The following is a 16,082-nucleotide window of genomic DNA, read 5'->3' on the forward strand; positions in this document are numbered from 1 at the left end:
AAATAAACCCTAATATCTTTATGCACACTAATCAATGCTGACACTTGCTAAACACCTACTGAGTCCGCTAAATGCTTGTTTAAAGATACACCCAGTACTCCTATAAAGGTCTGCATTCAACACTCCAAAAGTGGAGTTGCTTTAAAATAGGCTTAAACCTTAATTCCAATATCTTTTTTTTTCTGCAGTAATGAAGAATCAAAATGTGGCAGTGTTTTTCTGTCACTCCATAGAGGGGATTTTAACTAATTTCCTGCTATGTTCATAGAAGAAATGGGGGGTGCCCTTGTCAATGTGAAAGTAATAGAAACATTGAGGGAAGTTCAAATCCTTACTTGTGTCTCTAAAAGTGAGGAAAAGTGATAACAACTAGGCAAAGGCTTAAATCCTTTTACATTCTATCCAAAATTAAATAAAATGTTTTGTATGGAATTGGGCTTTAGGAAAGCCAATCATTGAGATTTTTGTTACTGCTTTTTAACATCTGCAAGTTTAAGTGTTTCTAAAAGCAAAACTTTCAATTTAAAAAAAAATTAGGGTAGAGAGAGGTTAGAACCTCAATATAGATTTTTTTTTCCATCTGTTCCCCCACTACAGAAATTTACTTTTACTATTTATAAGATTCTGAGTTGCTATCAGAACAGGAAGTCGGGGCGAAACTTCCAATAGGGACACCTAGTAATAGGATTTACATTACTTTGGAGATATTTAATCTCTAAATGGATCAAAATCCTTTATTCAAACTGAAAAAAAATATTTTCAGCTATAGATATACTATAGGGTTAAAAAGCAGCCTTGTGCCTTAGGTCTTATTCACCTGGCCAGGTCCTGTAAAGTAAATTCCTTCTATTATCACATATAGGTTACTTGCATCACTACATGTGACATCAGAATAAAGTTGTAAAGACAGAAACTAAGTTCCCAAAGTAAATGCCAATACCTTCCTGCACAAAAATCTTTAAAGCTCTAAGCTTAACAAAAGATCTCCCTATACCATTGTGAGCAATGTTAATATAGGAAAACATACAACCCAGCAGTAGTAGGATGTCATCCAACGTACCTTGTGGGGGGCTAATCTGAATTTTCTAATTAACTGCAAATGAATTTCTGCTCTGCATGCAACAAAATTAATTTGGATTGTGGCTAAAGCCAAATTTAGGAATAAAATAAATGTAAAGTATGGGGGAAGAAATGTAGTGTTCATCAACAGATAAGCTTATACTGGAAACGCAGGAAGTCACATTATAAAAGCTACCAATATAATGTGGCTTTTCACTGGTACGTCCAGCAGGCTTATCAATAGGGGTTTGTTTAGTGGGAAGCAATAAATAATTAAATTGATCGCTGGCCTTCTTAAGTGCAGTAGAACCATCTGTATTTACCAGCTGCCAGGTGGAGTTAATCTGCAAAAAAAGTGTGATAAAATGGAACTCCCAAGAGGTAAGCCTACTTTTCTATTCATTTACAATGTGCTTACCAGCTGTGATTGGCAGCTCTGTTGGTTTTATATTTAAGGACTCATTATTTCTATTGTGCTATAAAAATCCATTGGATCCAAGAGTCACGTGTATTGTAAATTAATTATTAAACAAGGAGTAAAAACACAGCCAAATTATATGTCAGGCCAAAAAACTTTTTTCTAGTTTTGGATAGAGCATGCAAGGTTTAGAACTCTTGCAAGGTTTTTACTGCTATTTGGAGCTCCTTTGGATTTTCTGTCCTGGTGATGACAACAGTTTCAGTGAAGAACAGAGAAGTAGTGTGGAAAAAGCTGTAACAAGGACACACACAAAAATAAATATCTAACAGGGGTTTAAGCCTTTCCATATTTCACTAAGGAAAAGCAATTTTATTTCTATCTGTGTTGCTTCTTAGGAATTCCCCTCACTTCTGGTCTGGTAAAACAATGTCAGCCAGATAGCGGGAGGTGAGGGTAAATCTTTTTAACAGAGACCTGGATGGCTGTAAAAACCTGACAGGGGTTATAAACTTTCACCTCTCTAGTCAAAACTAAGAAAAAAACTGCTGCATAGACATACATTTTTCAAGCAGGTATAGGCAATGCTAAACAGGTGGAGATCTACTATGACAATGTAGTAGAGTTTAAAGATCAACAAGAGCAGCACCCTTTTATTAAAAAATATATATATATACATATATATAAATATATATATATATACATATATATATATATATATATATATATATATATATATATATATATATATATATATTGTTCCGTCTCTGACACCAGGAGAAAAAAAATTTCCATTTCTACTTTACGTAAAGTCTAATGCCGCGTACACAGGACCGGACTTTGACGGACTTTACGATGGACTTTACGAATGAACGGACTTGCCTACACACGATCAACCAAAGTCCGACGGATTCGTACGTGATAACGCACGACAGGACTAAAACAAGGAAGTTCTTAGCCAGTAGCTGCCCTAGCCTCGGTTTTTGTCCGTCGGACTAGCATACAGACGAGCGGACTTTTCGACCGGACTCAAGTCCGCCGGGTAGATTTGAAACATGTTTCAAATCTAAGTCCGTCAAACTTTTGATAAAACAAAGTCCACTGGAGCCCACACACAAACGAATTGTCCGACGAAATCTGGTACGCCGGACCAAGTAAAGTCCGATCGTGTGTACGCGGCATAACTCTAACCATTTTTTTTAATAAAGTGGGGAAGGGTATGATTTTCCCATTACCTGCAAGTGGCTACTTCTGGTATAAATCTTCCTTGCTGTGCCTCCTCAGAGCCATGAGATACTGCTTGAGAGGCTGTCTTTCGCGCTATATAGGTAAACAACAGCCGCTGCTACCGAGAAAAGTTCCTCTGTTTGTCCACCCCTCATCTGCCTATGTAAAATTCCTACAATTATTGCCCCACAATTCATACTCTTCTCTGAATTGCCAGGGGAGAATCTATCATTCAACTGCTCCACCACGCATTCACAGAAGTTTGCTGCATTGTGGGACAATAATAGTGGGATGTGAACAATGCAACTTTTCTCAGCAGCAGAGGCCGGTGGTCCTTTAGAGCAGTGGTCTCCAAACTGTGGGCCTTGCGCCAGATGCAGGCCTTTGCTTGCCTTTATCCAGCCCTTGAGACATTATTCCTGCCACTGACACCAACAATGGAGCATAATTCCTGCCATTGACACCAACAATGGGGCATTATTCCTTCCACTGACACCAGCAATAGAGGATAATTCCTTCCACTGACAGGAAAATAGGGCGCAATTCCTCCCACTGACAGCAGCTCATATTCTGACAGCAGCTATTTCTCCAACTAATACCAAAGATCAGGCATTGTTTACTCCCACTGGGCACAGTCCAGCCCCCCTGAAGTCTAAAGGACAGTAAACTGGCCCTTTCTTTTGAATGTTTGGAGACCCCTTTTCCATTGCTGTAGAGCGATGGGAAATAGCCACCAGGGGGGAAAGGGAAACAGCAGGATTTTTACCAGAAGCAGACTCCTACAGGTAATGGGATACACACCACCACACAAAATCAATCTGTTTGGGGCTGTAACCCAAAAAACAAACAAAAAATGAAACCTCTGGTTTAAGTGCTAAGCCAACTCTAACAACAAGTGATGGTGGAATGGGAGACAAAGATGCAGGTCTTCATCATTTAGGATCAAAATCTTCCATTTAGAAAAACATAGCATCTAACCCAGTGGCTGTGCCTTCAACTTTTCTTTCAGGAAAAAACATAAACATACTGTGCACCAGTGCAGCGCTGTCTGCATCATGGAAGCCCTGTTGTTGGACACAGTTGTATTTAGATACCTGCATCAGATGACATTCAAGGTTGTTGTTTACCGCTGTGTGTATATTTTAGATTGTGGCTAACCTTTCAAAAACACTAAGCACATTGCCAGTTTGCATTTCATTTTTCCTTTTCTGTTCTAGTATGGGTGTGCTGTCTGTTACTTGGACCATTATAATTTCCTTGCTGAAAGATTCAACTTTCTAACTATCTTCCCTGCGAGTGATGGCATCAGTAGCAGATTATAATGAGGGCAGAATGGAAAAAATACAAGAGGGGGCCATGGGGGTGTTAAAAAAAATCTTCATTTCAGTGCTGTTTAAAATCAGCCAACCCATGGTTTGCAAATCTTAAAGTGATTGTAAAGACAGAGTGTTTTTTTATCTTAATGCATTTGATGCATTAAGATAAAAAGCCTTCTGTGTACAGCAGCCACCCCAGAAACCCCTAATACTTACCTGAGCCCCCTCTCTATCCAGCGATGTCCATGAGTTCCTCGGCCATCTGGGATTTTCCTCCCGATTGGCTGAAACACAGCAGTGGCACCATTGGCTCCAGCTGCTGTCAATCAAAGGCAGGTAGCCAATCAGGAGAGAGGGGGGCAGGGCCAAATCAGGGCTCCATGTCTGAATGGACACAGGGAGCTGTGACTTGGCTCGGGTGCCACCATAGCAAGCTGCTTGCTGTGGGGGCACTCGACAGGAGGAAGGGGTCAGGAGACCCAAAGAGGGACCTGAGAAGAGGAGCATCCAGGCTGCTCTGTGCAAAACCACTGCAACAGAGCAGGTAAGTATAACATGTTTGTTATTTTTAGAGAAAAAAAACACAAGACTTTACAATCACTTTCAGAATTTTTTTCAGATGACTATGAGGAATGCTCACCTTTGTTTTCAGTAAAGGATTCCTGTAATATGAGTATACACAATATAACACATATTCCAGGTACCTGGAAATATTGGTTTAATATTATTTGTCACCATTTAATTTGTAAACAGTACGTTGTTTAATAAGATCCAATTAGAAATTCAAACACTCTTTCTGAGTCCTTTGTAAAAGAAACTTCACAAAACCCAGAAACAAAAAGTAAATGTCTGTGTACATTGACCCCTATGTATGATGTATGACATTGTCTCCATCGGCCACCATTTTTAAGAAGACCAGGAACGGCTGGGTGGCAAGACGAAGCTCCGCCTCGCCCCGCCTACCCCCCGCCCTGCTGCCGGTCTGTTATGGAAAGGGGTGGGGGTTCTATTGTAACCACGCGGCCGGCGGAGGGAGACATTATTTTGTATACCCCCTCCTACTAGGACACCTAAGGTAAGGGGGGCACCACTGGAGAAACCTGATGTAAGGGGGGCTCCGCTGGGGACACCTAATGTGAGGGAGGCTCCGCTGGTGACACCTGATGTAAGGGGAGGCTCCGCTGGTGACACCTGATGTAAGGGGGGCTCCACTGGGGACATCTGATGTAAGGGGGGCTCCGCTGGGGACATCTGATGTAAGGGGGGCTCCGCTGGGGACATCTGATGTAAGGGGGGGTCCGCTGGGGACATCTGATGTAAGGGGGGCTCTGCTGGGGACACCTGATGTAAGGGGGGCTCCGCCGGTGACACCTGATGTAAGGGGGGCTATGCTGGGGACATCTGATGTAAGGGGGGCTCTGCTGGGGACATCTGATGTAAGGGGGCTCTGCTGGTGACACCTGATGTAAGGGGGGGCTCCGCTGGGGACACCTGATGTAAGGGGGGCTCTGCTGGGTACATCTGATGTAAGGGGGGGCTCTGCTGAGGACATCTGATGTAAGGGGGGCTCCGCTGGGAACATCTGATGTAAGGGGGGCTCCGCTCGGGACACCTGATGTAAGGGGGGCTCCTCTGGTGACACCTGATGTAAGGGGGGGCTCCGCTGGGGACATCTGATGTAAGGGGGGGCACCGCTGGGGACATCTGATGTAAGGGAGGCTCCGCTGGGGACATCTGATGTAAGGGGGGCTCCGCTGGTGAAACCTGATGTAAGGGGAGGCTCCGCTGGTGACCCCTGATGTAAGGGGGGCTCCACTGGGGACATCTGATGTAAGGGGGGGCTCCGCTGGGGACATCTGATGTAAGGGGGGCTCTGTTGGGGACATCTGATGTAAGGGGGCTCTGCTGGGGACACCTGATGTAAGGGGGGCTCCGCTGGGAACATCTGATGTAAGGGGGGGCTCTGCTGGTGACACCTGATGTAAGGGGGGCTCCACTTGTGACACCTGATGTAAGGGGGGCTTCGCTGGGGACATCTGATGTAAGGGGGGCTCTGCTGGTGACACCTGATGTAAGGGGGGCTTCGCTGGGGACATCTGATGTAAGGGGTGGCTCCGCTGGGGACATCTGGTGTAAGGGGGAGGCTCCGCTGGGGACATCTGATGTAAGGGGGGCTCCGCTGGTGACACCTGATGTAAGGGGGGCTCCACTGGTGACATCTGATGTAAGGGGGGGCTCCGTTGGGAACACCTGAAGTAAGGGGGGCTCCGCCGGTGACACCTGATGTAAGGGGGGCTACGCTGGGGACATCTGATGTAAGGGGGGCTCTGCTGGGGACATCTGATGTAAGGGGGCTCTGCTGGTGACACCTGATGTAAGGGGGGGCTCCGCTGGGGACACCTGATGTAAGGGGGGCTCTGCTGGGTACATCTGATGTAAGGGGGCTCCACTGGGGACACCTGATGTAAGGAGGGGCTCCGCTGGGGACATCTGATGTAAGGGGGGCTCCGCTGGTCACACCTGATGTAAGGGGGGCTCCGCTCAGGACCGTTTTTAAGGCAGGGCAAAAGGGGCAGCTGCCCTGGGCCCCATCATTGTAGTGGGGCCCAAAGCAGCTGCCTCATACTTGCCAACTATACCAGTTTAAATTCCCTTATCCCCTGAAGTTTTAGTCCCGTGCTGTGTCCCGATATCTCAGTGTAAACTTCTGCTGCTGCCCAGCTTTATGTAAATAGTCATGGACTGCGGCATTGATATGTAAATAGAGGTGGCATTCATATGTATATCATGTCCCCCCGAGGTCACATCCACCATCACTTCTGCTGAATGCTGCCCACTGGGGAGGTAAAGGAGCATGCTGGAAAGTCCTGCCTATAGCTGTGGTCATTAAGCTTAACATTGTTCTGCAAAAGTAAGCAAATTGGAGGTGGACCCTTTTTCAAAATAACATGGTGCCACAGCACCCTGAATTTTGGTGCATGTGAATACGCAGGCAGGCAGTGAGGAGATGATGTGCTGTAACCTTTACCATCCAATCAGTGAGCAGTAATGCTGTGCACTAACCTCTTGCAACCAATGAGTGAGCAGTAATAATGTGCAGTAACCTCTAACAATCAATTAGTGCGTAGTATAGATGTTCAGTAACCTCTAGCAATCAATCAGTGAGCAGTATTGATATACAGTAATCTCTAGCAACCAATCAACAAGCAGAAGTCATGTGCTGTAACCTCTAGAAAATAACAGTGAGCCTTAATGTGTGCTGTAACCTCTAGCAGCCAGTCAGTGAGTGGTAATGATACACTGTAACCTCTGACAACCAATCGCAATCGCTTCCTGATCTGATTCAGTAAACTGATTTTGAGTCTAGCTGCTATTTAGTGTATGTCTCAAAGCATGTGGAGAGCGAAATTGCGTGGAAGAGGGGGCCCAAGAAAATGTTTGCCCGGGGTCCAATCAATATTAAAGACGGCCCTGGCTCCGCTGGGGACATCTGATGTAAGGGTGGTACAGCTGGGGACATCTGATGTAAGGGGGCTCCGCTGGGGACACCTGATGTAAGGGGAGGCTCCGATGGGGACACCTGATGTAAGGGGGGCTCCGATGGGGACATCTGATGTAAGGGGGGGCTCCACTGGGGACATTTGATGTAAGGGGGGCTTCGCTGGGGACATCTGATGTAAGGGGGCTCCGTTGGGGACATCTGATGTAAGGGGGGCTCCGCTGGGGACATCTGATGTAAGGGGGGCTCCGCTGGGGACATCTCATGCAAGGACGGACTCTGCTGGGACACCTGATGCAAGGACGGACTCTGCTGGGGGCACCTGATGCAAGGACGGACGGCTGGTAGCAGGCGACGTGGCAGGTGACACGCTCAGGGATCCCACTGATTCGGCATTATGGTGAGTTGAATGATTTCATTTTATATTACAATGTAATAATAGAAATAATGCACTTCAATCATCCTGACAGCATAACAACCATGGTGCTGGGATGATTGAAGTGCTAACACCAGGTGTTTGGAGCATATTTATCTGCTGCTTGTTAAAATTTCTAGAATACACATATTTCCATTGTTGTGTAGGATCTGGGCCTGCTGTCCCTCCATCCCTCTCCCCCCCTTTCCCTCTCCATCCCTCATTCATCTCAGGCTCTAACTACATCCCCTTTGAGCCATGCCCACTTAAGACACACCCACTTTTTTGCGTAAACCACGCCCATTTTCGCCGTGGCACGTGAAACGCGCCACATTTTTGCTTTCCCCATGTGCCACGCCTACAAACACATGCCCCCACCCCCTAATTATAATAAGACTCCACCTACAGCCAAAAAAAGTGTCCCAAAAAATTTTTTTTCAATGTTGGCAACTATGTGAGACAGTTGTTCCTTGTTAACTTTACTCTTTTAATGGCCAATATGCCTGAGAACTAAATATACTGAGAACAAAAATCAAGCCTGTTTTTTAAAGAGGACTATTCCAAATTGGTGTTTGCAAACAACATCCCACGAATATCCACTGAAATACAACACTCATCCACAAAAAAGCCAGACTTAGCAGTCTGGGCCTGAATTCTATGACACTACTTCCAGCAACTTTATCCCCTGCTAGTTATTGAGTGTCAAAGACAATCCTAGAACTTCTTGTGTGTAGTACTTCAAGGAGAGAACTTGAAGTGATGCTGTTTGATAACTAATATAGGGATTATCACCATTCAAGTAATTTTTTTCTATTCTATATTTGTGTATTTATTGACCAGGCTTGATTGTCTGTTTGTGTTATAATGTTTTGGTACTGTTGTGGTACTGTTGTGCACTCACATGGGCAGCATGTAGACAGGATCTGAAAAACCTAATAATTATCTTTGTCAGGTTTGAATGTTTTAATTAATTGGACTGTGGTGATCGTTGTTTATATTCATCAGTATTAAAAAAATTCTAACATTAACAGTTCATCATGCTGAGTATACATTATGGGGGGATGGGGATTTACTAAAACTGGAATGTGCAAAATCTGGTGCAGCTCTGAATACAAACCAATCAGCTTCCAGGTTTCATTGTTAAAGATAGATTAATTGAACAAGCGGAAGTTAGAAGCTGATTGGCTATCATACACAACTGTACCAGATTTTGCACTCTCCAGTTTTAGTAAATCAACCCCATTAGTATTTTCTTTATTGTGCAGATCTTAAAGTTTGCCTAATCCCATCTAAGGATGAGCACATTTGTTACCCTAGCACAGGTAGTGATTTAAAACTACATAACCCCTACCCTCCTCCATCATTTCAGTGTTAGATATACAGCCCAAAAAGAAGCATTAAGAGAAGTTAATTGCTAGGGTTTACATACACTTTAATGGGGGAAGCAGCCCTAATTATTATAGGTTAACTATACTTCACAGGTGAAGCTTGAAGCAGAACTGTACCATATCCATACATTTAGAAAAAACAACTGCTTTTTATACACGCACGCCCAAAAGTACACAAGCTGAAAAAGTTTCATGCTGTGAGCACTCTTTTCTCCACACATTGCTATCTACATATGCTCCATCTCCTCTGGGACCAGTTTCGCCCTGTGATAACACAATCCCACACATGCACACCCAGTTCAAGTGAAGCACATTAACCTTCTAGCTTGAGCTTATGAGTGAATGGCAGAGCAACTGCAGGTTGCATGTACATCAAACAAGGACCTAACAACATAACTATTATGTGGGATACAGCAAGCCTTTACCCAAGGAAAGCGGGGTAATATGTTATTATTGAGCTGATATCAAACTGCTATGTTAACAAAAACATACTTTGGAAACTAACGATCCACTTTAAGTGGACCATTTATTTTATAATTTATGCCAGTTGTAGATGATCATTTCCTAATTATTTGTATTGCTGACTGTGCATTCAAAACCATAAATGTATAGGACAAATTCAGCAAAATACATAGAGCCATCTTCACCTGAATAATGCTGTTTAATGCCTGAAAGATCTCAGTTCTGGTAGATATAAAACATGGTTTCTATGGTGGAGAGCTAGAAGCAGATCCATAAAAGAACAAAAAACATAAAAAATATGAAGACATTGTGACTTACCACCAGATTTCCTATTACCATGACTAGCATGAAGACAAGGATGCACAAGGGTTGACCACTAACTTCCATACAATCCCACATGGTCTCAATCCATTCTCCACACAAAACCCGGAATACAATGAGAAATGAGTGGAAGAAATCACTCATGTGCCATCGAGGTAACTTGCAATCATCATTAATCTTGCAGACACAGTCCAGGTAGTTCCGTCCAAAAAGTTGCACTCCCACAACAGCAAAAATAAAGACGATGATTGCCAAAACAAGGGTAAGGTTCCCAAGAGCCCCAACAGAATTGCCAATAATTTTGATGAGGGTATTTAATGTTGGCCATGATTTTGCCAGTTTGAAAACACGAAGCTGTAATAAGGATAAAAATAAATTGTTCAGTTTTAGTACACGTGTGTAAACTGCAAAGACATATTATTATCATGGTTTGACTTTGATTTTCACATTTTAATAAATACCTCAAGGTTTATATTCACAATCTCAAGTTCAGCTTTGTTAACCTCTGCATTCTGTTTTTACACTACAATACCTGTATTGTTATATATTTTTCATGTGCAACTATGACATATTTTCCTGTTAGTGGTGTACTAAGGTTAGCCACAATGTGAGGAGTACAAGTAAATATCTGGCCCTGGGAGCACTACTAAACCTCCAGCCATTAAGTTTACATATGTTCAAAACCAAAAAATCCTCCTACACCACTAAGCCTCGGTTCACACTGGGACGACTTGTCAGACGACCTAGGTCGCCTGACAAGTAGCGTCCCGTTCAGTACAATGGAACCGTTCTAATCCGCTCCGACTTAGAAAAAGGTTCCTGTACGACTTTGGGGGCGACTTGGGGCGACTTGCATAGACTTCTATACAGAAGTCGTTTTGCAAGTCGCCCCGGCAGTCGTGTGCAGGTCGCCTCGGTGAGGCGACCTGCAAGTCGTGCCGCCTCTGGTGTGAACCGAGGCTAAAGAGACTGTAACAGATCTCAAAATTACCTATATAAAAAGTAAGGAACTATACTAAATATCAAACAGTCAGTCATGTAATCTTTTAGGCCACTTATTTCAAAGGTAGCATATGAAATTACCCTTTTACCATGGTTCAACAAACCCCATTAAAAGCAAAAAACACCATTCCTTCCCTCTAATTTATGTTACTCCTAAAGCTAATAGACACTTGATGAATATCCAAGACAAAACATCATATAGACCTGACACCTAAAGCTTAGATATAGAACATGAACTTATTATAAATAAATTTAGTCCCAAATGTTTGCTCCTTATATATGAGCGCAAAGAAAAACTTTAGTTAGTTGAACTGCTAATGGTCCTATAATTCACCCACACAAAAATTAGGAGTTGTCCAGATATAGAATATGGATGGAGTTTAACACTAAATGCCATTGGGGAAATGGATGTATTACTGGTAAGATACCAAGTCTTTAGAGGGGCCCCCAAAGAATCTACCCTAGTTGTGGAAGTGGAATCCTTGTTATTTATATTACAGTGATCCAATAGGAAGGAGATACGATATTGCCTTGATTATCAGTATAATACACTAGTGTTGCTATATGAAAGAAGGATTATCTTATTTTTTCCCTATCATAAATGATGTATATGGAAATACCTTGAAGAAGGCTGTAATATCGGTGCTAAGCCACAGTATTGTCAGCTTCGACTTAAACGTAAAGTAAGAAGCTCGTCACTATGGTCTGAAAAATCTCTAAGACATATTTAATGTTTAAAATCTCTCTGTTTGGATCACCAAATTGACTTTGATTAATATCTCCTTCAAAGGAATACCTATAGATCAACGTTATCCATATTAATATATCTGGACAACTGCCTAACTTGTGTAATTATAGGACTATTAGCAGTTCGGCTTTTTATTTTCTTTGGGGTCATATATAAGAGGCCGACATTTGGGACCACATTCATTATATCCAGTTATTATATCTAAGCTTAGGAGGCCAAGTTCTTTTTAAGTTATATCTTAAATATTCATCAAGTGTCCCTTGGCTTTAGGAGCAACATAATTTGTATGAGCCAGAGTGGAGGAATTGTGGTTTTTGCGTTTAATGGGGTTTGTTGAATCGTGGTAAAAGGATCATTTTATATGTTTTTCTATGCAATAAATGCCCTAAAATATTACATAACTTATATTTTGGTGTTTAGTATATTTCTTTACTTTTTTATGCAGGTAATTTTGAGATTTGTTGCAGTCTTTTTAGTGGTATAGGTTTAGTATATTGCAAATCACAATGAACTCTGGGATAGGTGGGGAATTTGGTAGGCCATTCTTTTTCTGTGGTGGTGTTTGTACATGATATGTGTCCAGCTATACATGGGCAGGTCTTTAAAACAACACAACAATGGAAGGTGAGAAATCTGCTTATATTGGTTCAGAACAACACATAACCAGGATCTGGTGGACTTTGGGTTATAAGACTGTTCCTGAGAGTCATAAAAAATTGCAACTTTCAAGTCCTTTTTTGAGTGCGACCAATGATTTTATACTTATAATTAAATGTAAAGTTTTAAATTGCACTAGATCTGTGTGATTCTTTCTCTTTCTTCTCATCTTGCTATTGCTTTGCATAATCCCAATCTGTTGGTCTGAAGCAGGAGGATCTCCCTGCAATCTCAGATTGCTGTAAACTTTAAAAATTAAACCAATATACCTTACACCTCTTCTTAAAATTTTGTAAAAAAAAAAAAAAAAAAAAAAGGTTGTTTATTTAGTTGTTCCTGAACCCCAAGAGCAATTGCTATTTCTTTCATTATTTTTTTTTATTCTGATCATGTTACAGTTATATTTTGAAGCTCTAGCAGATAATGGGCTAACACAGTGTTTCTCAACTCCAGTCCTCAAGGCACCCCAACAAGTTATGTTTTCAGGGTTTCCATTATTTTTCACAGGTGATTTGATCAGTTTCACTGCCTTAGTAATTGCCGTTTCATCTGAGGGAAATCCTGAAAACATGACCTGTTGGGGCACCTTGAGGACTAGAGTTGAGAAACACTGGGCTAATGTATGTGATCCTTGAAAGGCACAGGTGTTTTGTGTGCAGTACTTAGATTTACATTTTGGGAAACCTCTCCCTATGTGAAAACGGGCACTGCACAAGCAATGCTTTAATCAGTATTAGTTTTTTGAAGATACAGAGACATGTGTATCCTTGAACAGATTCTTCAAGAAGCAACTGGAAATGTAATCTTACCAGTCGGAAGGAACGGAGGACAGACAAGTTTCCCATGCTGGAGAGACATAACTCAATTAAACTTAAATTCACGATAAGGCTGTCAAAAATATTCCATCCCTGCTGGAAATAGTAATAGGGATCTAAGGCAATCATTTTAAGGACCATTTCAGCAGTAAAAATACCAGTGAACACCTGTGGAAATAGAAGCAAGATAACACAAAAATTAAGAGATCAATATCGAACATGACACTGCAACCATGTGACAAATTTCTACATTTAGTACCTCCACTCCATTTCAGTTATAACCAATCTCTCCACATTGTTGGCTGGATTTTGTCATGCTTTATATAAGGAGCAGTAGGTCTGAACCTTGAAGCATTTTGAGAGCTGTTTTTTTTTCTGTTCTACATAAAAAGACACAAACTTTTTTGATGGGCCTTAGGTCTAGAAAAAAATTAATTAAAAAACACTGCAGGCTAAAAAAAAAAAACAAAAAACAAAAAAAAACAGAGAAAATGTTTATCTCTTGCAACTATTCAGATTTTTTTTTTGTAACTTAAAATGGGATAAATATCAGCTCAAAGTTAATTGCCTGCAGTTGGAAAATACACTGTATTCTGTAAGTATATTCCTAAAATAACAGTTTTTACTTACATAAGAAACCATATTTGAATGCTTTATGGCTTAGTTTTATGATTATCTGTTTGTGCAAGACTATTTTTATGAACTAGGAAGGTAATATAAGAGTTCAATTTAGGTAAAAAATAGGTGTATGAGTTAAACAGCTATATATATGGAACATTTTGGGTTCTCTTTCAAAGTGTTGTACGGTAGTGCTAAGTGTACAATATTAGCTACATAAAATCTTACTGATCCACGCATGAGGATAAGTTTCCACACAACACATTTTGTGGATGGGAGAGGGGTAAATTCTTGGAGCTGCAATGTGCAAAGTTTATGATAGCTAGTTGGTTCCAAGCACTTACACAGACAGAACAATAATTAATACAGGCTTTATTGACCCCTACATTTCATGAAACCTGATAAAACACAATTTTATTTTCTTCCAAACATCATATGCAAAAACAAAGCAAAGACAGATAACTAATGTTTTACCTTGCATAATCATTATACATACAAATATGAAATACATAAACACTATATTGTCAAAAGTATTGGGACACTTGCCTTTACATGCACATGAATTTTAATGGCATCCCAGTCTTAGTCCATTGGGTTCAATATTGAGTCGGCCCACCATTTGCAGCTATAACAGCTTCAACTCTTCTGGGAAGGCTGTCCACAAGGTTTAGGAGTGTGTCTATGGGAATGTTTGACCATTCTTCCAGAAGCGCATTTGTGAGGTCAGGCACTAATGTGGACGAGACAGCCTGGCTCGCAGCCTCTGGTCTAAGTCAACCCAAAGGTGTTCTATCAATTTAAGGTCAGGATTCTGTGCAGGCCAGTCAAGTTCCTCCACCCCAAACTCGCTCATCCATGTTTCATAGTTTCATAGTAAGTAAGGTTGAATAAAGACAATAGTCCATCCAGTTCAACCTGTGTAGGTGAACGTGTGTCAGTGTCTATAATTATTTCCCATATCCCTGTATGTTGTGTTCTTTAAGATGCACATTCAAGAGTCTCTTAAAAATATCCATACTCCCTGCAGCCACCACCAATTGTGTAAAAGAGTTCCACATCCTTATTGCCCTGACAGTGAAAAATCCCCTGCGCAGTTTATGGTTAAACCGCTTCTCCTCCAATCTCATTGTGTGGCCCCATGTCCTCTTACATGAGACTGAATAGTTTTTTTCCTATGCTGGGATCGCCTGTCTTTATAGACCTTTCTTTGTGCATTTGTAGAAATCATTAGGTGTTGGGGGGGATTATGGTGTGGGGTTCTTTTTCAGGGGTTGGGCTTGGCCCCTTAGTTCCAGTGAAGGGAACTCTTAAGACATCAGAAAACCAAGACATTTTGGACAATTTCATGCTCCCAACTTTGTGGGAACAGTTTGGGGATGGTCCCTTCTTGTTCCAACATGACTGTGAACCAGTGCACAAAGCAATGTCCTTAAAGACATGGATGAGCAAGTGTGGGGTGGAGGAACTTGACTGGCCTGCACCTCAACCTGATAGAACACCTTTGGGATGAATTAGAGTGGAGACTTAACCACTTGAGCCCCGGACCATTATGCTGCCTAAGGACCAGAGGTCTTTTTCCAATTTGGCACTGCGTCGCTTTAACTGCTAATTGCGCGGTTATGCAATGCTGTACCCAAACGAAATTTGCGTCCTTTTCTTCCCACAAATAGAGCTTTCTTTTGATGGTATTTGATCACTTCTGCAGTTTTTATTTTTTGCGCTATAAACGGAAAAAGACCGAAAATTTTGAAAAAAAATGATATTTTCTACTTTTTGTTATAAAAAAAATCCAATAAACTCAATTTTAGTCATACATTTAGGCCAAAATGTATTCGGCCACATGTCTTTGGTAAAAAAAATGTCAATAAGCGTATATTTATTGGTTTGCGCAAAAGTTATAGCGTCTACAAACTAGGGTACATTTTCTGGAATTTACACAGCTTTTAGTTTATGACTGCCTATGTCATTTCTTGAGGTGCTAAAATGGCAGGGCAGTACAAAACCCCCCCAAATGACCCCATTTTGGAAAGTAGACACCCCAAGGAAATTGCTGATAGGCATGTTGAACCCATTGAATATTTATTTTTTTTGTCCCAAGTGATTGAATAATGACAAAAAAAAAAAAAAAAAAAAATAT

The 16,082-nt window shown here is 41.5% G+C and overlaps 1 protein-coding gene across 4 annotated transcripts in view; it reads right to left on the reverse strand.

Moving 5' to 3' along the window:
* LOC141144373 (sodium channel protein type 5 subunit alpha-like) overlaps positions 1-16,082 on the reverse strand; it is a 586,505-nt gene that overhangs the window by 201,211 nt on the left and 369,212 nt on the right. For all 4 annotated transcript variants that reach the window (XM_073630007.1, XM_073630006.1, XM_073630004.1 and 1 more), the window contains 2 exons: positions 13,322-13,495; positions 10,103-10,459 (listed from right to left, as the gene is read on the reverse strand). In XM_073630007.1, the coding sequence (XP_073486108.1) occupies positions 10,103-10,459; positions 13,322-13,495 (531 nt within the window). The remainder of the gene's footprint in view (positions 1-10,102; positions 10,460-13,321; positions 13,496-16,082) is intronic.

Source organism: Aquarana catesbeiana, linkage group LG05 (genome assembly GCF_042186555.1).
Source record: "Aquarana catesbeiana isolate 2022-GZ linkage group LG05, ASM4218655v1, whole genome shotgun sequence".
NCBI lineage: Eukaryota > Metazoa > Chordata > Amphibia > Anura > Ranidae > Aquarana > Aquarana catesbeiana.